The following is a 24,313-nucleotide window of genomic DNA, read 5'->3' as shown; positions in this document are numbered from 1 at the left end:
GACTGAGTGACTTTCACTTTCACTTCTTCTCGTAGGGGAGGCACAGACAGCCCTTGGCACAATCGCTTAGGAGCCGGTCCCTTCCTCTGGCCGCCAGAGGTGTCCACTCTGCCCACCAAGGGCGCTCTCTCCACACAGACACCTTGAGCTGAGGTGTAGCCCCCTCCCCCCACCTTGTTTGCCACCTCCCTGCTCTTTTCCCCTCTAGAACAAGCAGGGCCATGTCGCCAGGCCTTGGTGCATAAGGAAACAGTTCCCAGGAAGTGTTTAATCTCACACAAGCTCAGGGAGTGGGGGGATCAGGTCCCTTGGCCCCCTACCCGCCTCGGGAACCAGGTCTTCCCTTCCTTCCCCTGCCCCTCCTCCCGCCCACCTGGGAGGCCAGGCTCCTCTCAGAGGATGCTCGGGGCTCCCCTGCTCCCACTGCCACCAAGTGCCGGTGTCCGCGCCACCGGAGCATCTGGACCCTCCCCAAGGTGCTGCCGGTGCCCAGCGTTTTGCAGAAGGAAAGAGGCGAGGACCAGAGTTTGGCTCAGAAGTAGGAGGCTGGGAGAGGCTGAGCGTGGTGCTTTCGCAGTTGCCGTAGCCCTGGGCTCTCCAGGCCCCCCAGCAACCTGGCCCGAGGCGGGGCCAGCTCAGCCCCTGTGGTCCGGCAGTTTCTCTGCTGTCCACTCCCCAGTTCTCTCTGCAGATCTGCTCAGTCACACATATGAAGAGGGGGTAGTGTGCGATTTTCAGCTGGTCTTCCTGGCCTGGCATTGTGGCATTTAGGCCAGGGCTCTTAGAAGCCAGTAAGGCTGAGGCACCTCAGTACAGTCTGGCTTTGGCAGGAGGCCAAGGCTGGTCTTTGGCCAACGTGTAACCACAGAAGGCACGTACATCCTGGCTGGTGAGGGGGACTGATGGCAAGCCCTGGGTCCTGGGGTGGAGGGAGGGCAAGCACTCCAGAAGGTGGCCCAGCCTCCCACACCACCAGAGCATCAGCCAGGGTCTCCCTGCGTTGGGGCTGCAATCAAGGCACAAAAGGGGAGGAGGGCCTCAGGTAAAGGCACTCGGGGAACCACCACATCGGCTTGCAGCGCCCAAGGAGAACTGGACCATTCAGGATGGTGCTGCGGAGGGAAGGGAGACCCCAGCACCAGGGCTCTCAAAATGGCAGGGTCAAATTCTGCCCTCGATCCACGCAGAGTCTAGAGTAGGAGCCTGCAGGGACAGGCCAGGAAGGCCTCAGCTCCAAGCCCCCAGCCCCCAGCCATCCTCGCTGAGTCTCCCACCTTGAGTTCAGAAGCTCAAGTGAGACCGGGTTCTTGGCTCAGAGCCCTGTCCTTGTCCCTTCTATTCCACCAGACCTCTTGGGGAACCAGCAGCACCAGGAAGCCCAGGGAAGGAGAGGCCGGGGGACTGGAGCTGCTCCAGAGAGCCTATCACATTCAGGTATAAAGATGTAGGCGCACCCCACCTGGGGGCCTGCAGGGCAAGGCTAGCCCAGGGGAGGCAGCGGGCTGGGCATAAAGGAGAGCAGACACTAGTGAAGCTTCCACTTCATGTAAACAAGTGGTGAGCCCGGCCTGGCCACGACAGTCTTGTGGAGGTGTGCAGTTGACTTGAGATGCTGCAGGTCCTCACATCCAGGATACAGAGTCCCTGAGGCCAGGATGGAGGCTGCTGGGGTGGAAGGCCAGTAGGGTCGGATGTGCAAACTGGCGCAGAGTTTGAACTGTGTCTCCACAGGACAGGACGGGGCATCCCTAGGTCCTCCGACAGCTGGCTCGCAGCTCAGGAGATCATGCAGTTGCTATTCTTGCCAGGACTGGGACTGCCTTTACCTGCAGAGACAAGGGACACAGGTGAGGGGGGTGTAGGTGAAGCACTCACTGGCTGGCCTCCAGCGCCTCTCCTGTGCACCGCCCACACCTCAAATTTGGGTGCTGGGGTCACTGTCTCCCTCCCTGGCTACTGAAACCAGCTCATAGGATCCTTAGGAAAGCAAAATGAAAGGTCCTGTCCTGATGGCCTTATGAAGACCACCTCTGGTTGGGACATCAAGGGATCTGCCATCTCTTGGCCTCAGCAGGGTGGTTTGTGCATGTGTGTTCAGTCATGTCCGACTCTTTGCGACCCCGTGGACTGCAGTCTGCCAGGCTCCTCTGTCCATGGAATTCTCCAGGCAAGAATACTGGAGTGGGTTGCCATTTCCTACTCCAGGGGATCTTCCTGACCCAGGGATTGAACCTGCGTCTCCTGCATTGGCAGGTGGGTTCTTCACTGCCGAGCCACTCTGGAAGCCCCAGCAGGGGCTGGCCTGCACGGTGGCACAGACCCCAGGCTTAGAGGGCACAAGGAACACCTTTCATCAGGAGGAAAGAAGGGGGAGCGAGGCACAGCTCTCCTCTTCCCAGGCCCCTTCCATGCGCTTCCACTGCCTTTACATCCCAGGCGGAGGCCAGCTGGGTTCCTGCCCTCAGACCAGCATCCCGTTGCTGCGAGGAGCCCTCCTGGGGTACTGACTGCCTCCGTGCTTTTTCCCCTGGTTCCTCTCCACACCACCAGGGCCAGAGTCATCTCCTGGCGCTCACACCACCTTCCTGTATCACCTCAGCTATGAATTTCATGGAGGTGGCGTTGGCCTCCTCTCCTGGGCCATTAACAAGAATGACGCTGAACAGGTCCGAGTAGAGCCCTTCCCCTGCCTAGCTGGGTGGCACCCAGGCCTTGGGACTCTCTGAGGGTCCAGCTGAGCCTCCCTGGAGGCCATCTGAGAGCAGGTGGAGCACTGAGGAGGTGCGAGGGGAGCCGGACGATTGTGTCCACCAGCCTGTGGCTCCAAGGGGCCCAAGGCTGGGTGGTCCTCCAGTCTCCATCCTCCTGGGTTGCTGAGGCTGCCTCTGGGGCCCTCCGTGTCACACAGTCCCATCACTTTGTCCACTGCTGCACCAGGAACTTAGGACAGTGTCTGGCACAGAGCAGACAGTGCACAGATATACATTTGCTGAAAACAATGAACAATCAGGTAGAGGCAAGCTACGTAAGTTCAGATCAGTTCAGTCGCTCAGTCGTGTCTGACTCTTTGTGACCCCATGAACTGCAGTACGCCAGGCCTCCCCGTCCATCACCAACTCCTGGAGTCCACCCAAACCCATGTCCATCGAGTCGGTGATGCCATCCCACCATCTCATCCTCTGTCATCCCCTTCTCCTCCTGCCCTCAATCTTTCCGAGCATCAGGGTCTTTTCAAATAAATCAGCTCTTCGCATGAGGTGGCCAAAGTACTGGAGTTTCAGATTCAGCATCAGTCCTCTCAATGAATATTCAGGACTGATTTCCTTTAGGATGGACTGGTTGGATCTCCTTGCAGTCCAAGAGACTCTCAAGAGTCTTCTCCAACACCACAGTTCAAAAGCATCAATTCTTCCGCGCTCAGCTTTCTTTATAGTCCAACTCTCACATCCATAAATGACCACTGGAAAAACCATAGCCTTGACTAGACGGACCTTTGTTGGCAAAGTAATGTCTCTGCTTTTGAATATGCTGTCTAGATCGGTCATAACTTCCCTTCCAAGGAGTAAGCATCTTTTAATTTCATTGCTGCAATCACCATCTGCAGTGATTTTGGAGCCCAGAAAAATAGTCAGCCACTGTTTCCACTGTTTCCCCATCTATTTGCCATGAAGTGATGGGACCAGATGTCATGACCTTAGTTTTCTGAATGTTGAGCTTTAAGCCAACTTTTTCACTTTCCTCTTTCACTTTCATCAAGAGGCTCTTTAGTTCTTCTTCACTTTCTACCATAAGGGTTGTGTTATCTGCATATCTGAGGTTATTGATATTTCTCCCGGCAATCTTGATTCCAACTTGTGCTTCCTCCAGCCCAGCGTTTCTCATGATGTACTCTGCATATAAGTTAAATAAGCAGGGTGACAATATACAGCCTTGACGTACTCCTTTTCCTATTTGGAATCAGTCTGTTATTCTATGTCCAGTTCTAACTGTTGCTTCCTGACCTGCATACAGATTTCTCAAGAGGCAGGTCAGGTGGTCTGGTATTCCCATCTCTTTGAGAATTTTCCACAGTTTATTGTGATCCACACAGTCAAAGGCTTTGGCATAGTCAATAAAGCAGAAATAGATGTTTTTCTGGAACTCTCTTGCTTTTTCCATGATCCAGTGGATGTTGGCAATTTGATCTCTGGTTCCTCTGCCTTTTCCAAAACCAGCTTGAACATCTGGAAGTTCACAGTTCACGTATTGCTGAAGCTTGGCTTGGAGCATTTTAAGTATTACTTTACTAGCGTGTGAGATGAGTGCAATTGTGCGGTAGTTTGATCATTCTTCGGCATTGCCTTTCTTTGGGATTGCAATGAAAACTGACCTTTTCCAGTCCTGTGGCCACTGCTGAGTTTTCCAAATTTGCTGGCATATTGAGTGCAGCACTTTCACAGCATCATCTTGCAGGATTTGAAATTGCTCAACTGGAATTCCATCACCTCCACTAGCTGTGTTTGTAGTGATGCTTCCTAAGGCCCACTTGACTTCACATTCCAGGATGTCTGGCTCTAGGTGAATGATCACACCATTGGGATTATCTGGGTCATGAAGATCTTTTTTGTACAGTTCTTCTGTGTATTCTTGCCACCTCTTCTTAATATCTTCTGCTTCTGTTAGGTCCCTACCATTTCTGTCCTTTATTGAGCCCATCTCTGCATGAAATGTTCCCTTAGTATCTCTAATTTTCTTGAAGAGATCTCTAGTCTTTCCCATTCTATTGTTTTCCTCTATTTCTTTGCATTGATCACTGAGGAAGGCTTTCTTATCTCTCCTTGCTATTCTTTGGAACTCTGCATTCAAATGGGTATATCTTTCATTTCCTCCTTTACTTTTCACTTCCTTCTTTTCACAGCTATTTGTAAGGCCTCATCAGGCAGCCATTTTGCCTTTTTGCATTTCTTTTTCTTGGGGATGGTCTTGATCCCTGTCTCCTGTACAATGTCACGAACTTCCATCCATAGTTCATCAGGCATTCTGTCTATCAGATCTAGCCCCTTAAATCTATTTCTCACTTCTACTATATAGTCATAAAGGATTTGATTTAGGTCATACCTAAATGCTCTAGTGGTTTTCTGCACTTTCTTCAATTTCAGTCTGAATTTGGCAATAAGGAGTTCATGATCCGAAGCTATGTAAGGGTTCATGCCAATACTAACAGCAAGAGCAACCACAGTGGCATCAACGGAGGGTGACTGGGGGACGTATGTGCCTTTACCCATGCAGATGGTGACAGAAGCCCTGGCCGGGCCCAAGAGAAACCAGCAAGGCAGGAGATTCTGACATCTGCCAACGGGACCAAGGACACCCGCTTCTTTGCTAGAGCCCAGTGGGATTAGCTCCTTGAAGGATCCTCAGTCAGCTCCCCTCGTCTGTGCCACGTGACCGAGGCCCTGGCTGGTGATGGTGCTCAGGTTTATGGAATCAGAGTGCAGTCTGAGAACATCAGCTGAGGCCTGACCTCAGGTTTGTTGTGGTTTAGTCACTAAGTCATATCCAACTGTTTGTGACCCCACAGACTGTAGCCCGCCAGGCTTCTCTGTTTATGGGATTTTTCAGGCAAGAATACTGGAGTAGGTTGCCATTTCCTTCTCCAGGGGATCTTTCTGACTCAGGGATCGAACTTGCGTCTCCTGCCTTGGCAGGCGGATTCTCTACCTCTGAGCCACAGGGGAAGCCCTCCTGAGCTCAGGTCTGACACTGAGTGTTGAAACTCCATCTTGACAAGACAGCTGTTGAGGACGCTCACCCTGGAACTGGAGGCCTGGCCCCTTAAGGATCCCTGAACCCTGGCACTCTGAAGACTGGCATTTACCCAGCCTTCCATCCCACACAGGGGACCAGACCACCACCCGGAAAATGACACAGGCAAATCTGAAATCTGGGAGCCTAGCGAGCACAGCCCTAGGAGCCAGCCCACACTGCCAGCCAGGGTGGCCCATCCACGCGTGCATCAGGGGACCTGGGAGAGCCCTGGAAAGGGCTGACTGCACCTGCGGCTGCAGTCACGGCACGGAACTCTGGGAACAAAAGCCTGGGCTCTGGACTTCCCTGGTGGCCCACAGGTTAATTAAAACTCTGTGCTTCCAGTGCAGGGGGTGTAGATTTGATCCCTGGTGGGGGAAGCTGGGATCCCACATGCCGTGCAGTGCAACAACCAAAAATAATAATAAATTTAAAAGCCTGGGTTCAGGGGCCCTTGGAAAAGGGTGACCCAGAGGCACTCTCCTCTTCCTCTGCACCTGTGGGCACTTGGGGGAGAGTCAGCCATGTGTCCAGGCCTCTGGCCCTTCCAAACTGCCTTTAAAGACAGAGGGAAGATGCCTACCCTAACCCTCCAGAGACCACATGACTCTTTGTGTGAGGCCCTGGGAGGCTCTCCTTCGTGGCCGTGGACACAGGGCCTCGCCTCTCTGCACCTCTGGGGTCTCATCTGCAAAACGACGCCATCAGGTGGGGCGGCCATGCGAGGGCGTTCAGCACCGTGTCCACCCAGCACACTCCAGGTGCCCAGCCAAAGCCTGTGCCTCCCTTCCTCCTCTTACCCTGCTGCACAAAAGTGCTGGCTGTGTCCCAGGGATTTCTCCAGGGGGACTAAGGGTGGGGGGCTTCAGGACACCACCTGGAACTTCCTCCCCTGACCCGGCAGCCCCCAAGGGCAGAGCCTTGTCACCGGATCTGCTGCTCCGAGGGCCCCTGCGTGGGACAACCCTCAGACAACACTGTTTAAAATGCAGATTTCTGAGCCCAGCCCGGCGGGACCTACTCCTCTCTCTTTTCACCAGCCTTTCCAGTGACTGCGGTCCCCTGAGGTGGGGTCTCTGCCCCAGAATCCAGAGCTCCTGGATAGGCGCAGGTGGCCGGCTCAGGGAAGATGCTGACAGGCGCCAAGCGCAGGGCCAAGGAGAAAAACCGCAAGGAAAGGGCGCTTGGCTCCCACCAGTAGAGGGAGCTGTGGACCTTCAAACCACCTGGCCACCCGCAGCCAGACCGCCAGACCCGAAGGAAGGGATTTCAGAAGGCTCTCCCGGGGGCCCGCACTTGGGTGTGCAAAACTCTGCACGCTGTTTGACAATTGTATACTTCTTATCAAGCAGTTTTACAGGCTGTCAGCTCTCAGCCTTCCTGTTTTTCTCTCTTTCACCCACTCTGTCATTGGCCCGGGCTCTCTCCCTTGACAAGAGGGCAACAGAGACAGAAAGGACGGAGTCAGAACCAGAGCTCAAAAAGGAGCCTCTGGACCAGCCTCCTCCCCAACCCCACAGGCTCAACCCCTCTCTCCTCTTCTTAACCAGGAAACAGCCCTGGGGAGGTGAAAGGATGTGTGCCGGCTTTGGGGAGCCAGGTACTGGGAGCCGACATCCATCCGATAGCTGTTCTGATGGTACTCTCAGTGTTCACAGGAGGAGAGGGGTCCGTTCCTTGGAGGGACCCTAAGGGAGCAGCTAACGTGATTTCCTCCCTGATGGCAGTTCCATGCATGCTAGGATTGCTAGTTCCAACATCAGGGACCCCCGTCTGTCGGTAACCTGACCCTCTGGCACGTGAAGTCCTGCTAATAAGCTTTTGCTGCCTGACAGGAGGCACCATACCAGTCAAACATTTGTGAGGCTGAAGGCCACCCAAAGGGCCTTTGGGGAGAAGAATCTGTGCTTCCTGCCCTGCCTTCCAGAGGAAAGGCCTCATGAGGGGCTTGAATTCCAGGTCCTCAGGGCTGGCTGCCTGTCCAGGTATGCAGACACTGTGCTGGATGAGGCCGCTCTGCGTGTCTCCTAAGGGGCGAAGCAGGACTACTGTGATCTTGCTAGACATCCCTGGTATGGGCCGCTGCACTCTTGCCCTTCTCTGTCTGTCTCTGGTTCTCTCTCTGGGTTTCAGGCACTCGGGGGCGGAGCTGGTACAGGGCTGGTCCCTGGCTGCTTGGCTGGCTACCGGCACCCCATGAAAACACTCAAGAGAGCAGCAGCATCAGTGACTGTCCAAGTCATCCAAGCAGGGGCACCTGATGCTGAGACTCACTAAAGGAAACAGGAAGGGAGAAGATGATGGCCTTTTGTTTCTATGGAGACAGCACCTCGGGGTGAGGGGCTGAAGAAACAGAAAGCTTCTATTTCACCTCGAGTCAGGACGTGGCAAACGGTCCCTTTTGTGGTTGGGCCCGCCCCTCCCCTTCCCTTCCCTGCCAGGTGTTCACCATGGCAACCCTTCTTCCAAACAAGCGGTGCAGAGCAGCAGCAGCAGCATCTGGTGTCGGGGGAGCCAGGGAGTCCCGCGGAGATGGGACAGGCCCAGCTCCCCCTCCCTGGCAGGACATGGGCCCTGGCCTGGCTTTGTGTCCTGGCCCCACTACCACTTCCTGTGCCCTGGGACCACGTCACTCACCTCTCTGAGCTTCCACCTGCCACCTCTGTGGTTGTTTTGAGAGCCAAGTAAGAGAGGCCGCGGCACATGGAGGTGCTCAATAAATGCTTCCTGGCTGAATGTAGCTCTAGCCCTGGCACTGCTGTTGTGCCCAAATTCTCGGACACTCCAGGCCTGTCCTAACTCTAAGAGGCACGGACTGAGTACGTAAGGCTCTGGACCAGAGCTGGGGTGTCAATGGAGGGGAAGACCTGCACTCCAGCCAGGGTCAGGTCAAAGCCGGGGCCTGGAGGGGACCCAGGAATCCTGGAACGCAAGGCCCTGCCATCACCCGCTGGACCAGCCAGGGAGCCCAGTCTCACCGCTGCAAAGCCCCACAGCCTGGAGGGAGGGAGAAATCCCAACACGGAAACCCCTTCAATCCCAGAGATGCTGACATGAGAAAAGGTGCTGGCAGCGGCCCTGGCTGTCCCCACCAGCCAGAAAAGGCCACTCTGGAGACCGTTCTAGAGAAAGATAAAGGCCAGGACCTCTAGGGCATCCCAGAGAGACCTCCCTGCCGCCAGAAAGATACCACCAGCAGGGACAATCTGTCCCAGAAGTAAGCAGCGTGGCAAATGCCATTTATCAAATGAACAAAGGGAGGAGTCACGTCCAACTTTTACAAAAGAAATGAGGAAAAGTGGGTCAGGGTATTGGTGGGGTGTGTCTGTCCAGGACAACACCTGATCCAGCAAGGAACGAGACGCTGAGGAGGAGCTCTAGGTTCAGAAGCGGTTTACAGTGGAGATACTCCCCCGGCCTGTGGCACTAGTAACAAGAGCTCCCCAACGACTCCTGTGCCCAGCACTGTCCTGAGCACTTCATGTCCTCGGAGCAACTGGGCCGGACAGGCTCACTCTCCCCCGCCTTTGGAGAAGGGGAACCTGGAGGTCTGATGAGCAGTGCTGGCCCAGGCCACATGCGGGCAGAGGCCAGAGCGGGACGGGGACACGAGAATGGTGGGGCCCAGAGCTCTGTGCTCTCCTGCCCGGAGGCAGCTACTAGAGCAGGCTCAGAGGCCTGGGGAGCCCTGGGGATGGTGCTGGGGGTGGGGGCGGCGGGACACGACTCACCTGAGACGTCAGCACTGGAGCCCTCGTTGGGCCTCTTCCCCGTCATAAACTCCGCTTCGGCCAAGGCCTTGGGGGAGAGGGCGCTGGCTGTGCCATTGGGTGCCGCGGGCCTCTTGGACCGTCGGCTGAAGATCCTGCTGCCGAAGCGCCTGCCCTCCTTGGCCAGGGTGGCCTCCCCGTTGGCGGCTTCTCCCTTGCCGTTTCGGGCAAGGGCCTCTCGGGGTCTGGACTTCAGGTCCGTGTGCAGGTGGGAGACCCCCCGGGCATCCCTCCGACTCAGCTCTCCTAGGGGCACTGGCTCCACGGGGGGCAGCACCTGCTCCAGGGTGGCCAGGTCGTGCAGGAAGCTCTCCAGGCGCCGGGCCGACTCGCCCTTGCCGCCTTCCTCCTGCCCCTCAGCACGGCCGCTGGCCTCCTGCTGCTGCCGAGCGGCCCAGCGCATCATCTCCCCGGGCGGGGGCCGGCTGCCCGCCACCAGGGCGTACTTGGGGTTGATCAGCTTGCGCGCCACGGTGGAGGAGTAGTGGAGGCCGGGCCTGCCAGCGCCTCCTGCCAGGCCCAGCTGCTGGTACAAGTTCACCTCCTCGGAGATGGCGTACAGCTCCCGGAACTCCACGTCGAAGGGCTCCACGTGCTGCCCCGTCAGGAGGAGGAGGAGGTTCCTGTCCACGTGGGAGGAACTCCAGGTGAAGCTAGAACACGGGGACAGAAAAGCAAGACACATGGTGCCCGGGGCTGCAGCCTCGCCCCGCTGGCTGCCGCCTGGCTAGCCCATCTCAACACCCCCACCGCCCGGCCCAACCCGATCTACCAGGGAGGCCGGACGCCTTGCTGCCTTGTGCCAGCTGTTTTCCCTCCACAGACCCAAATACTCCCTCGGGTCCAGGTCTTGGCCTCACGTGCAGTAAAGCAGGCAGTGGGTGCAGGGCGAGGGCGAGAAAAGTCAGGCCTGGATCCAAACCTGCTTTCCACTCTGCCTGCCTTGTAAAACAGGGCTCGTGAGGCATGTGGTCAGAGCTGTTGTGAGGCTAAAGTCCAACAACGTATACAGAAGGTTTCTCAGTTCCTGGCACAAACATACATTTAAAAGTAGAATCTGCAGCTGCCACTACTGTTACGAGCATTTCGTTTCTTATTAGTTCTTCTCTGAATTTTTAGAACACACGGCATCTGCAAAGCACCATACTTTAACCATGTGAGAGGGCTGATGCCATTTATTAATTGCTCCATCTGCCAGGGTCTTCTTCCAGCCTCAAAATGCAACCTGCTGCTGTGGACCGTGGAAGGCAGGCAGTGCTGAATGGTCAACAGAAGTTGACCGTCTTTCTTGAATAGTCCGTCAGCCAGAGAGTTTGAGGGAAGGGGTCGGCCGGGGGGTTATTCTTTGCCATCAGAACAGACTTAGAATATGAGCAGGTCTTAGACTTACGACACGTAGGACTGTGGAGGCTCCAGTCCAGCATCCTTCTGAATGCGAACATTTCTGACCAAGAACAAAGATTCCCCCCGCCCCAACCAGGGCCCAACTCACCTGAAGGATCCAGTGGCCACTTTGTCCCCATCTACCATAAGGAACTTTGACGACAGGGTCCCCTTGACCTTCCCCATGGGCATGTAGAAGCCCACGCCTGTCACAGAGCGGACACGGATGTTCTGTCGGGAAGAGGAGAAGGGCGCTGTCACTCAGGCTGGGAGCCTAGAAGCTCTGTGCCGAGTATCTTCTTGAGTAGAGGACAAGCCCTCTTGTCCACAGGGTCCTGCCTGCTGGCCCCTATCTGTATTTGACTCTGCTTCCTACGGCCGGAGGAGGTCAGCAAGTCTTGCTTTGGGCATGGACGGGCCCAGGGCAGCCCTGGCCTGCTCTCAAAGCTCCTCAGCAGAGAAACACAACCCTACCGTCAACCCTGACAGTGACTCTGCGGGCTGAGCACCCAGGACTGGGCCAGAGCCTCCCACCTCAGCTTCAGCAGTCTTGGGATAAAATGTTAAGCTGGGCGTGCAGTTTAGGGTTATCAGTTCACGAGGCAAGGTTTCAGACAGAGGGAAGGGGGCTGGCAGTGCTGCTCACCTGGACCCCTGAACTGGGGAGCAGGCCTAGGAAGGGGCAGAGGGGGTCTCCATCCCACTTCCTTCCCACCCCCCGCCCTGCCCAGGGGTACAACTTACCCGAATACGGAAGTCAGGGAGCTCCAAGCCCTGACACATCTCCAGGAAGTAGTTCACACCTGCCTCATCCAGGATGATATACACGGGGACCCGGCGCTTGGAGGCAGCGTCCACAATGTCTTGGAAGATCTCGCCATCAGTGAAGAGGTCCATGACCACAGCAACGACCTGGGCAGGAACGGGCGCTGGTAAGGCACATGGCGACTGCACCTCTAGAGAGTCACTCTGTGGCCTGCAGAGGACCAGCGGGGCTGGGCTAAGTGGTGCCCAAGAGAGTCAGAAATGCCACCTGCACCACCCCCCCACCTCTGAACACAACTGAGCAGGAGATGGGTGCTCTGCTCTGGGAAATGAAGATGGTGCGGAGGGTGCTGGCCATGCGTCCTTGACAAATCCCCACTGCCTACCCTGGGGGTTTCCCAGCAGCTCTTCAGAAGTCATATTGGGGGAGATCTAGGAGGCTGAGGAGAGCTGGTCCTGATGCCCTTGGGAAATAAGCAGGCTCAAGAGGCTGCAGTCACAGAGATGCGTAGGATGGACCATCACCGCAAGCTGCAGATCTGCTCAGATACGACTTTCTCTGCAGACCTGAGTGCTTTGATGTCCCTGCAGCTGTGCAAAGCCCTGGGCTTCCCTGAGCACAGATCTAGGCAGAGCTCCAGTTGGCTCAGGCTCCCTTGGCCTCCAGGGGTCCAGCCATCCTGCTCCATCCTCAAAACAAGGTCCCTGCCTCTCCTGGCTGTTTAGTCACCAAATCGTGTCTGACTCTTGTGATCCCATGGACTGGAGCCCACCAGGCTCCTCTGTCCATGGGATTCTCCAGTCAAGAATACTGGAGTGGGTTGCCATTTCCTTTGCCAGGGGATCTTCCCAACCCAGGGATCAAACCCAGGTCTCCTGCATTGCAGGCCGATTTTTTAGCATCTGAGCCATGATTTCCAGAAGCCAGTCTTGATTAGTCATCCTGAGAAGGAAGGCCTTCTGCAGCCCGAGGCAGCTTGCCTTTCTTACCTCAGCTGCCTCACTTTCCTATACAAACAAACCTTGTTCCAGGACTTCCCTGGCAGCCCAGTGGTTAAGACTCTGTGCTTCCACTGCGGGGGGCACTGGTTTGATCCCTGGTCAGGGAACTAAGATCTTGCATGCCATGTGGTCAAACAAACAAAAAACCCTTTTTCCACTCCAGAGGCAGGGTTTTCTTGCTGGCCCCAAGCACTGTGTCCGTGATGCAGAGGAAGGGCATGCTTTGGGGTCAGAGAAATCTGATTATAACCACTTTCCATTTCTGTAACCTTAGGTAAGTCCTTTAACCTTGATGAGCCTCTGTTCCCTCATCTGCCAAGTGTGGATACTCGGTACCTGGTACATTTGGCATCAGGATTAGAAATAACATCTGTAAGCATCAAACACAACACCACAATAAATGGTAACCACCGTGTGATCGAAGGAGGCTGCTCATGGTTGTAAATGAATGCCCGAACCCTGAAGTCGGGCAGACCAGGCCTGGTACTGCTGACTCATCAGTGCCAGCTTCCTTGGCAGCAAAATGGAGCTAATAGTAGCACCTGTCTCAAAGGGCTGTTGAGAAGGCTTAGAGAAGTAAACTGTGAAAGCATTTAGCAAAGTGCCTGGCACATGTGAAACTCAGTAAGTGTATCCTCCATCACCATGCCCTTCATGCGTGCTCTGCCATTATCTTTCCCTCTAAAGACCACCCCCGACACCATTTATGCAAGGCTATAGAAGGCTCTTCTTAGCACCTACATTTACTGTTTTTTAACAGTATAACTGCTTTGGGTTTCCTTGATGGCTCAGACAGTAAAGAATCTGCCTGCTAACATAGGAGACCCAGGTTCAATCCCTGAGTCAAGAAGATTCCCAGGACCAGGGCATGGCAACCCACTCTAGTCTTCTTGCCTGGAGAACTCCATGGACAGAGGAGCCTGGCAGTCTACAGTCCATGGAGTTGAAGAGTCAGACATGACTGAGCAACTCACACACACACACATACAACTGCTTTACAGTGTTGTGTCAGTTTTTGCTGTACAACAACGTGAATCGGCTACATGTATCTCTTGAGCCCTCCTCCCACCAGCCCCCCATCCCATCCCTCTAGGTCATCAGAGCACTGACCTGGGTTCCCTGTGCTAGACAGCAGTTCCTGTTAGCTGTCTGTTTTACATGTGGTAGTGTATATACATGAATACTCTCTCAATTCGTCCCGCCCTTTCCTTCCCCACTGTGTCCACAAGTGCTCTACATTTAATACTCAAGCATTCATATAAGTAGCATTTGCTGAGTCCCACTGGCAGAGGGAGGACCTAAAGACAAATAAACCGTAGTCCCTAACCTCAAGGGGTTAATCCAGTTGGAATCATAAGACATCCACACAGAATAATATGACATAAGGGAAAACGAGATAAATGCCTTACAAGATGCACGAATGACACTCGGTGAGAGTGCAGAGGAGGAGTGGGAGGAAGAGAAGGAGGGATTTAGGGAGGGTGGAGTTGAAAGATTACTTGCAGTCAGCGGAGACAAGAAAGATTTCACCAAGGAAGCTAAAAACTGAAGAATGGGCAGCCTTGGGCACCATGAGAAATGAGCGGAGAATAAACAAGCTGGGAAGCGGGAAGGGCTGCCATGCATGGGTGTGTAGGTTGTGCACTGCACACAGGGCTGAGCAGGCGAGTGGAGCTCAGCCCGCCTGAGAGAGGCCCTTTCCTAATCTGCACACAGGTGCCACCTGGGCCACCAAAGGCCTAGGAGGCGAGCATCCAGGCAAAGGACACAGCACTGGCAGAGGCACTGAGGACAGGCGTGGCTGACAAAATCAGAGGCGATACAAACACAATCTGAATGAGAAAAGAGAAGTAATTATAGCCATATTAGGGCTTCCCTGGTGGTTCTGATGGTAAAGGGTCTGCCTGCAATGCAGAAGACCTGGGTTTAATCACTGGGTTGGGAAGATCCGCTGGAGAAGGAAATGGCAACCCACTCCAATATTCTTGCCTGGAGAATCCCACGGACAGAGGAGGCTGGCGGGCTACAGTCCATGGGGTCGCAAACAGTCGGACACGACTGAGTGACTAACACTTTCACAGACATATTCACTTTTTAAGAAATTCTTACTATTCAAGAAAGGGTAAAAATGTTCAAAAGAATAGGACCATTCACACATTGATGAATTTGAAAATGAAAATGACATGGATAAGTCATAAAAGTGAACTAAACATATCAACTATAGTTTAATTTTTTAAAAAGCATAATCAAGTAAGGTTTATTCTAAAAATGTAAGGATTATTCAATATCAGAAATATATTAATTTATAACATTGATAGTGTAAAAGAGAAAATCACATATTACCTTAAGTTTTAAAAAAAGTATCTGATAACACTAGTTATGATTAAAATTCTCAAAAAACTAGGAATAGAAACTTCCTTATCATGATAAAGGCTAGCTACTAAAAAACCCGTATGAAACATACTTAAATTTGCATTCCCTTTAAATCCTAAGCAAGTTGAGAATATCACCACTATCACTGCTGCTGTTCAACAGTACTCTAAGTCCTGAACAATGCCATATGCCAAGAAAAAGAAATGAGCTGGAAGCATTAAGAGAGACAAAACTATCAGTATTTAGAGATGATATTTTTATTAAAAATCCAGGAGGATGCAGAGAAAAACTTTTAGAAGTAATAGGAGAATTTGGCAAAATTTTCCAGATATAAGGGAAACAAAAAACAATAGCATTCTTCTAATATAGCAATGATCAATTTTTCTTTAAAAAAAAAAAGGAAAATAAGATCCATTCAAAATTATAATTTAAGCAGGTAATATTTAGGAATGAATACCTCTATGGAGAAACTTAGAAAACTCTGGTTAAAGGACAGTTAAAATTATTTGGGTAAATAAAAAGATAAATCATGTTCATCGATAATATGATTCAATGTTTTAAAAATCCAGTCCTCATATTAACAAGATCTAATACAGTTCCAATGAACAGGCAGTAAATTTTTTTTTGAGGTGCTCAGATATTTCAAAGATGTGAGGAAGAATGAAGATCCACAATAGCTAACTCAATCTTGAAAAAGAAAAGCTAAAAGGGCACACCTGTCCCACTGGATGGTAAGACGCACTGCAGCGTCAGCGGATGAGAACTGTGGTCCTGAGGTGGGAAGGGACTGGCAAATAGACCGTGGGACAGAACGGAGAGGCCAGAAATACATATGGGCCTACACACACGCGTAAACTTTAAGTCTGGTAGAGGTAGAATCACAACTCGGTGGAGAAAGGATGCTTTTTAGCACATGCTATTGGGACAATCGTCATACTAAACAGAGAAAAACAAAGTAGATCCCTACCTCATACAATATACAAAGGTGGATTTCAGGTAGGCTGGACCATCTGAAAGTGGAAGATAAAGCTAATAAAGGAATTCATGAAATGTAGGAAAATGTCTTCATGACATAAGCAAGAAAAGATTTCTTAGGATTCCAAAAGCATGAATCATAAGACAAATAAAAATTTTTTAAATGCCTTTAGCAAATTAGGGATTTTCTGTTCAAAGAAAGATGTCAATAGACAAAGGGAACTGGAGGTGACAGAAGATACCTGCAACGTCTACAACCAAAAGAAGTTAATAACATACAAGAGATTCCTGCACATCAGCAAGAAAAAGACAGAAAATTAATTAGAAAAATGGGCAAAGGCTATGAATAGGCAGTTCCTTAAGGAGAAAATACCTGAATGGCTAACAAGTATATAAAGAGAAGCAGACATCATAAGTAATCAGAAAGATTCAAATTAAAGCCAAGAGATAGTAATAAGAGTAAATGGAACTTTTAAAAATTTTATCAGTTCAGTTGCTCAGTTGCTCAGACTCTTTGCGACCCCATGGACTGCAGCATGCCAGGCTTCCCTGTCCATCACCAACTCCTGAAGCTTGCTCAAACTCATATCCATCGAGTCAGTGATGAATAAAATAAATTAAAAAAGCAAAGAGATAAGAGAGAGATGACTTTACAATATGAACTAAAAACCAGAATGCTGGACAGTTCTAAATGTTGGTGTGAGAAAAGGGGACCCTCATTCACTGTGGGTGGGATGGAACACTGGTACAGCTGTTCCTTAGGGCAACGGACAGAGAGCTTCATGGATTTAAGACTGTGTATACCTAGAAGACTAAATATTAAAAAAAACTAAGATTATGGCATCCGGCCCCATTACTGCATGGCAAATAGAAAGGGAAAAGGCGGAAGTAGTGACAGATTTCCTCTTCTTGGGCTCCAAAATCACTGCAGACAGTGACTGTAGCCACGAAATTAAAAGATGATTGCTTCTTTGCAGGAAAGCAATGACAAACCTAGACAGTGTGTTGAAAAGCAGAGACATTACTCTGCCGACAAAGGTCCGTATAGTCAAGGCTATGGTCTTCCTGGTGGTCACATATGGTTGTGAGAGCTAGACTCTAAAGACGGCAGAATGCCAAAAAATTGATGCCTTCGAACTGCGGTGCTACAGAAGACTCCTAAAAGTCCCTTGGACAGCAAAGAGATCAAACCAGTCAATCTTAAGGGAGATCAACCCTGAATATTCACTGGAAGGACTGATGCTCACGCTGAAGCTTCAGTATTTTGGTCATCTGATGTGAACAGCCAACTCACTGGAAAAGTTCCTGATGCTGGGAAAGATTGAGGGCAAAAGAAGAGGGCACCAGAGAATGAGATGGCTGGATGGCATCACCGATGCAATGAACATGAACTTGGGCAAACTCCGGGAGATGGTGAGGGACAGGGCCTGGTGAGCTGCAGTCCATGGGGTCACAAAGAGTCAGACATGACTGGACAAACAACAGCACACCTAGAAGCCAGCCGTGTACTCTTGGCCACACACCCAGGGCAGCCTCTTGGGGCTTTGTCCAGGTCTATCAGGGGCAGGAACAAAGACACTCACGATAGCTTTGGGACAGCAGAGAGCTGGCAACAACTCAGATGTGCATCTCTAGAGGAACGGGTGGACAAATGTGAGGGATGCTCAGGACAGAGTCCTCTACGGCAGGCAGAAGCAATGGATGAGTCACACGTGTAGAACTTGGAGAGCTCTTCTAAAATGGATGTGCGCGTGTGCGTGCTCAGTTGTGTCTGACTCTTTGGCACTCCATGGACTACAGCCCGCCAGGCTCCTCTGTCCATGGGATTTCCCAGGCAAGAAGACCGGGATGGGTTGCCATTTCCTACTCCAGGGGATCTTCCCAACCGAGATGCATCTCCTGTATCTCCCACATTGGCAGACAGATTCTTTACCACTAAGCCACCTGGGAAGCCCTTACAATGGACATTTGGATTTAAAATGTTAGAGCATGTGATCTATAGTCCAGTACCATTAATGTAAATCGAAGTACACTACATAAGATAACTCTTCATGTTTTTCAAGGATATACACTGAATAGAGGAGAGAGGCTGCCTGTGGCAGGAGAAAGGGATGGGAGGGAAGCAGAGAGTAAATTCAGAGGGGCCTTCCCTGGATTGATGACGGCAGCGGACCATGAACTGAGCTTCACAATCAGGTCTGCTCCTGAGAGCACAAACAAACAAAAAGCAGTTGGCCAGAACAGCTCAGGGTAGGTGTGGGGCAAGGACAGCCGGGACCTGGCGTGCTGCAGTCCATGGGGCCACAAAGAGTCGGACACAACTTAGTGACCGAGCAACAGCAAGGACGACAGGGTGGGGCTGGATGGCGGTGGGCTTTGGTTTTAACAGGCTGCGTCAGGCTTCATCCAGCAGAACACAGCTCCCAGCGTCTAGCAGGCTAGGGATATGTTATCTCCCACGTGCTGCCTGAGGTCAGAGTCCACCGTCTGCTCATTTCCAGACTCTCTGCAGTGTCCAGTTCAAGGCGGACTCTCAGTATGTCGCCGGGGAGGGCTTGACTGGCTCAGGAAAGCACATCAGGATTCACTTGTGTTCTTGTTTTGTAATTGAAAGAGCAGGGAGCCAGCTCACCCTCGCCCCGACCCAAAGGAGGAGGTGCGGGGAGAGCATGGCAAACCAGAGGGAGAGATGTGTCCTGGGGGGAGGGGGGGGGAGCCTTGCTTTGGGGAGGCTTGGTCTGCGGCGCCCTGGTGAGGGCCAGCCATCTGTGTCACTACCAATTAAGCAGTGAAATATCTGTAGTGGGAAAAAAAATCAATTGCTCGCTGACTCTTGCAATCTCGTTGTGGAGGAGAGGTGATAATTACCCTCGGCTTTGGTCTCGGAGGCCCGGCTTGACATTCCGATCCACGGGCGGCATGAGGCCCACGAAAACCAGCTCCCTACTCCCGCCCAGCATTTAATGTGCCACGTGGTCTTCTGGGTCAAACCTGACTTCAAGGCTCCCGGTATAAATGGAAAATCGGGTTTTAAAAGAGGGACGTGGATTTCGTCAAGAGGGAAAAGTCATTCCTTCTTCCCGGCAGGCTCCCAGCCTTCTTTACCTGGTTACCCACTGATGCGCAGCACCTGGGGGGGAGAGGTTAATTCGAGGCAGCAGGAGTTTCTAGACGCTGTTGCAGGCGGCAGCAAAGAGGCTCTGATGCTGTAATACTTCTCATCGGGCACTTGGTTAGCTGTCTCCTCCTTTGATATCTGGCCTCAGTGGTGGAGCGGGGAAGCAGGGTGTGTTAGGGAGCCTTAGAATTCCCCTCCATCTGTCATTTACCTTTAATTAAACTGCCAGCTTTTCAGATTCTCTTCCTGGACGCCTTAATTACCATTAGATTAACAAAATGAAGGGAAAGGACTCCACCTGCCATGCACACTCCACACGGCTCTGCTCAAGACAGCGGGGACTGGCGCCCCTGCGTGTGTTGGGATGACCTGGTCTGGATGCCCACTGCACTGGTGGTCTCTGTACCACAGAGCCATGCTCACTGGCCTGCCCTGGAGGGACTTCCAAAATCAACATCCTCTCGGTCACCCTGGCCAGAAGCCTGAATCTACTGGTCTCCTTCCTCCTCCTCCCTGTGACCGAATCTGATCGCCACCAAGTGCAACAGGTCCTGCCTCCTCTGTGCACTTCCTCTGGGTCAGCTCCTTTCTGCTCTCACTGCACGGCTGTCCTCACCTGGCACCCCCTCGTTTTAATGTTTATTTATTTGGCTGTGCTGGGTCTTTGTTGTGGCCTGTGGGATCTTAGCTGCCTGGCCAGGGATCGAACCTAGGCCCTCTGCTTTGGGAGCATGGAGTCCTGGCTGCTGGACCACAGGGAAGTTGTCCCCCTTCTCATTTCTTAGTGAACTTCTGGGATAGTTTCCTAATTAGTCTTGCCTTTTCCATCGCTGTGCTCCAATTCTTTCTCCATACCAGTGACACTCCCCCTCCCCCCAAGCAACAGACTGATAAAGTGGTGGGTCCTACAGTCAAACTCCTTAGCTTGGTATTGAAGGACCTTATGATGGCCCCTTCCTCCTCTCCAGCTTCACCTTGGACAGTCTCACGTCTGCCCCCTGCTTTCAGCTATGCAGGATGACCTGCAGTTACCCTAACACAGGGTTTCTCTACAGTGGCACTTCTGGGCACAGTATTTCTCGCTGTGCGTGTGTGTAGGTGGGGGAGGGTGCCAGGGCGGGAGGCGGGGCATGCCGTCCTGTGCATTGCAGAATGTTTAGTAGCAAGCCAGTGAACGCGAAGTCACTCAGTCGTGTCCGACTCTTTGAGACCCCATGGACTGTAGCCTACCAGACTCCTCTGTCCATGGGATTTTCCAGGCAATAGTACTGGAGTGGGGTGCCATTTCCTTCTCCAGTAGCATCACCCAAAATGGTGACAACCAAAAATGCCTATAGATACAGATAAATGTTTCCTGAGGACAAAATTGTCTTACTCTCTTGACCCCCCCCCAACCCCGCTTTGAGAACCACTACACATAACAGGGGAGAAGGCAATGGCACCCCACTCCAGTACTGTTGCCTAGAAAATCCCATGGATGTAGGAGCCTGGTAGGCTGCAGTCCATGGGGTTGCTAGAGTTGGACACAACTGAACGACTTCACTTTCACTTTTCACTTTCATAAATGGCAACCCACTCCAGTGTTCTTGCCTGGAGAATCCCAGGGATGGCGGAGCCTGGTGGGCTGCCGTCTATGGGGTCGCACAGAGTCGGACACGACTGAGGCGACTTAGCAGCAGCAGCAGCAGCACACATAACAGGTAGTTTCCAGTTCTCCTGTTCCTTCCCCTCCCGTACTCCTGTGAAACATCTATGCATCTTTCAAGATCCAGGCAAGAATTTCCTGAACGTTCCCCACGCCCTGCTTCCTGCCCACATTGTGTCCTGGGCAAACAATAGAGGTCCTTGACATTTTATTGTAACATCTGCTCAATGGCTCTGTTCTTTACTGGGCTGTGGGCTCCCGGATGATAGGGGCCATCTGATTTATCTCGAAATCTCCACCCTGAGGGGACATCTCAACAGTCAGTTCTCCATGACTGTGGAATGAATGTCTAAATGGAGGGTGTTTCATGTCCACTGTTTTATTTGTGGGGTGTGGACCTAGCTTTGTGGTTATCTCTTTAATTTCATTAATGACTATAGATACTGTGGTGGAGGGGGAAAAGAAAAGAATGCTAGCAGGATTCTTGGTTAGATCATCTTGCTGGAAGGCAGAGTTGGCATTCCTCAAGGGCACAGAGAAGGGAAAAGAAACGGGTGCCTTCTGGGACTGCTGCCTGAATGCCGGTCCCAGGTCTGGTCTGCCTCCACTCCACCTACCCAAGGTCTTGACGGAGCAGCCAGCCGGTGAGTGGGGACAGTACTCAACCAAGGGGTAAAAGTCCACACCAAGGACATCTGGGGGCAGAGGTGCCCCCAGCACGTACAGCCAGCGCTTCTGTGCAGATTACGAAAGGTACCCGTCCTCCCTGTGGTGGAAGCAAGCTAGTAAACAGAGCATGGGCTACAAGTCAGCCCTGTAAAGCCACCAAGGCCAGGGCAGCGCACAGGCAGCATGTCCGCCCGTGGCCCCTGCACTGGACATTCCAGACATGCAGAACCTCAGAGCTAGGAGGAAAGAGAACGGAGCCCAGCCCCGAGGTTAAGTCTCCCAGCTGGTCTTTGGCAGAGGTGGGACGGAAGCCCAGGCTCTGACCCCAGACCAGTGCTGTCGCCCCCAGATGACGCAGTCAGGGCAGGCTCTGGGGAGGCCTGCTCTGACTAGTACCTGAGGTCACCCCTGATCATACAAAACCAAGATGCACACATAGAGCCGGACAACACCACCCTCTCCTTCACTGGTTTCCCCAGGCCTGCTGACGTGGAGCCTAGGCACTGGGGGGGTGTGGTTGCCACCGCTGTGACAGATCCGCCCATCTCACTGAGCTCCATGGTGGGGATAAAGCAAGAGGCCACAGGTCAAGCATGCTCCTTGCAGGGATGTACTGGTCACTTTTTCCTGGGGAGGAAGGGAGGGAGCCCACCGAGGCACAGGGGCAGTCCCAGTCCCCGCAGGCCCACTGATGACCCATGTGAGCCCGGGGCCTGACTTTTACCTCCCATGTCTGCCCTGCCTGCCTCCTAGGGCTGTTGGGAGGTTCAGATGAGATCATGCCTATAAAATTCCATGAAAAAGCCATATGGTTATGAGGGACAATCACCAGACAGGGTTGTTGTTGTCTAGTCACTCAGTCATGTCCAACTCTGCGACCCCATGGACCACAGCACACCAGGCTTCCCTATCCTTCACCATCTCCTGGAGTTTTCTCTGACTCATATCCATTGAGTCGGTGATGCCATCCAACCATCTCATCCTCTGTCACCCCCTTCTCCTCCTGCCCTCAATCTTTCCCAGCATCAGGGCCTCTTCCAATGAATGGGGCCAGCTGCCCACACCTCCAGCCTGAAGGTGCCTTGGGGTAGGAAGGGCAGCAGGTGGGCAGACTGGTCAGCTGCTGCCTCCCGGGAGAGCCATCTGTCTGGCAGTCCAGGGGAGTCAGTTCTGGGGGGACCACCCAGCATCCGGCTCAGACAGCCCAGCTGTGTGGAGCACCTTCTCTGATCTGCCCAGGGAGCCATCAACGTCTCCAGAGCACTGGCTGTCACATTGGAGCATGTAAAGAGCATCACCTGGTGTGTGGCTGGGTGAGGTGCACCCACTGGGTGAGCAGATTCCAGGGTCCCATCCTCAGCAGGCCCATGAAAGTACATTTTAACAGCACCCCCCAACCCCCACCCCGCCTGCCTCAGGTGATCCGTGCAGGTGGAGGATGGATCACGCTTGAAGTAACGGCAGGTATGTGGAAGAGAACCTATTCTTTGGAAGCAGAAGGTCTCACTGGTTGCGTGATCTTGAGTGAGTCACTTAATCTAAGCCTCAGTTTCCTCATTTTAAAATGGGGAGGTGGTCGCTTCACAGGGTTGCTCTGAGTTTTAAATGAGATAAAGCAGCAGCGCAAGGAGCACAGAGCCTGGCCTGCTGCGAGTAGAGGGTCCATGCCGGCAGCCCTTTCTCTCCTCTGAAGGAACTCAGAACAAAGGGGCCTCACTTCGGAGGTGGCCGGGCCAGCGTGGGGGCGCATGCTCCCAAGAAGCCAGGCGTGCAGAGCTGCCCACCGGCCCCAGACATCATGGCAGAGATATTTTCCTCTGCTTGATACCATGTCCAGCAGACCCGGCCCGGGGTGGTGATGAAAGCCCAGGCAGCTACACTTCCAGGAGTCAGAACATGAACTGATCGAGGGGAAGGGCAGCTCAATCAAGGGACGAGTGAGTCTGTACAGTGCACAATCCTTTGAGCGATGCTGGGAGACTGCCTTACCTCACCGAGCAGGAAACACACCTCTAGGAAAACTGTGGCCCTGGGAGTTCCCTGTGGGGTCCAGTGGTTAGGACTCCAAGCATTCACTGCTGGGGGTCCACGGTTCAATTCCTGGTTGGGGAACTAAGAGTCTTCAAGGCACATGGCATGGCCAAAAAAACACAAAAAACCCTGCTGTCCCAGTGGAGAACACCTTCAGGTGGGGCTCGGGACCCAACCGGCTGCTGTTGAGTGCACCGCAAAGACTTTCTTTTGTCATGAAGGCTGCAACAGGCCCCATCCAATTTCTGCCTCGGTGGGATGTGAACAACTGGACGAGAAAGCTTTACCTTAAGCATTCTGGGTGTGCTCCCTGGGGCGAGAGAGGAGAGGAGAGGAGAGCTCAGGAGAGGAGGTCCGCACGGCCACCTAGGGGACACCCACAGACACCTTGCATCCTCCACCCCCTGGACTCTAGATTCATTTCTTGAAATCCCCACAGTCCAGGAGCAACCTGGAGCAAGTGGAGGAAGCACAGACTAGACTCAGGGGTCCCACAGAGGTGGTGAGACAGTAGGCATTGCTTGTCCGCTGGGAACTCTGCCTAAAGCGAGGCTGCCTCATGGTTCTTGTGAGGCCAGGCGCGAGCTGGGGGCTCAGCGTCAGCTCCATGAGAGAACAAGTTTCCAGAGGCCTTCCACTCTTGGCAGGTGGAGCCAACAACCCAACCCGAACTATGCTGCTGCCCGGCCCAAACCCTTGGCCTGAGGTCAGCCTCGCCACAGCCCCTCTGTGTGCTTCTGGCCCACTTGCTTCCTTGATGACAACCTCCTCTGCCTTCTCCAGGCACACCCCGCC

General features: G+C 52.9%; 1 protein-coding gene across 1 annotated transcript in view; it reads right to left on the bottom strand.

Annotated features, from left to right (window-relative positions):
* Positions 1–233: 233 nt before the first annotated feature.
* FAM83F (family with sequence similarity 83 member F) overlaps positions 234–24,313 on the bottom strand; it is a 35,998-nt gene continuing 11,918 nt past the window's right edge. The window contains exons 2-5 of the mRNA XM_002687938.7: positions 11,685–11,852; positions 11,050–11,171; positions 9,519–10,210; positions 234–1,826 (exon numbers count right to left, since the gene is read on the bottom strand). Coding sequence (XP_002687984.1) covers positions 1,777–1,826; positions 9,519–10,210; positions 11,050–11,171; positions 11,685–11,852 — 1,032 coding nt within the window. The 3' untranslated portion in view covers positions 234–1,776. The remainder of the gene's footprint in view (positions 1,827–9,518; positions 10,211–11,049; positions 11,172–11,684; positions 11,853–24,313) is intronic.

The sequence above is a fragment of the Bos taurus genome, chromosome 5 (genome assembly GCF_002263795.3).
Source record: "Bos taurus isolate L1 Dominette 01449 registration number 42190680 breed Hereford chromosome 5, ARS-UCD2.0, whole genome shotgun sequence".
Lineage (NCBI taxonomy): Eukaryota > Metazoa > Chordata > Mammalia > Artiodactyla > Bovidae > Bos > Bos taurus.
This window is presented reverse-complemented; position numbering and strand designations above follow the sequence as displayed.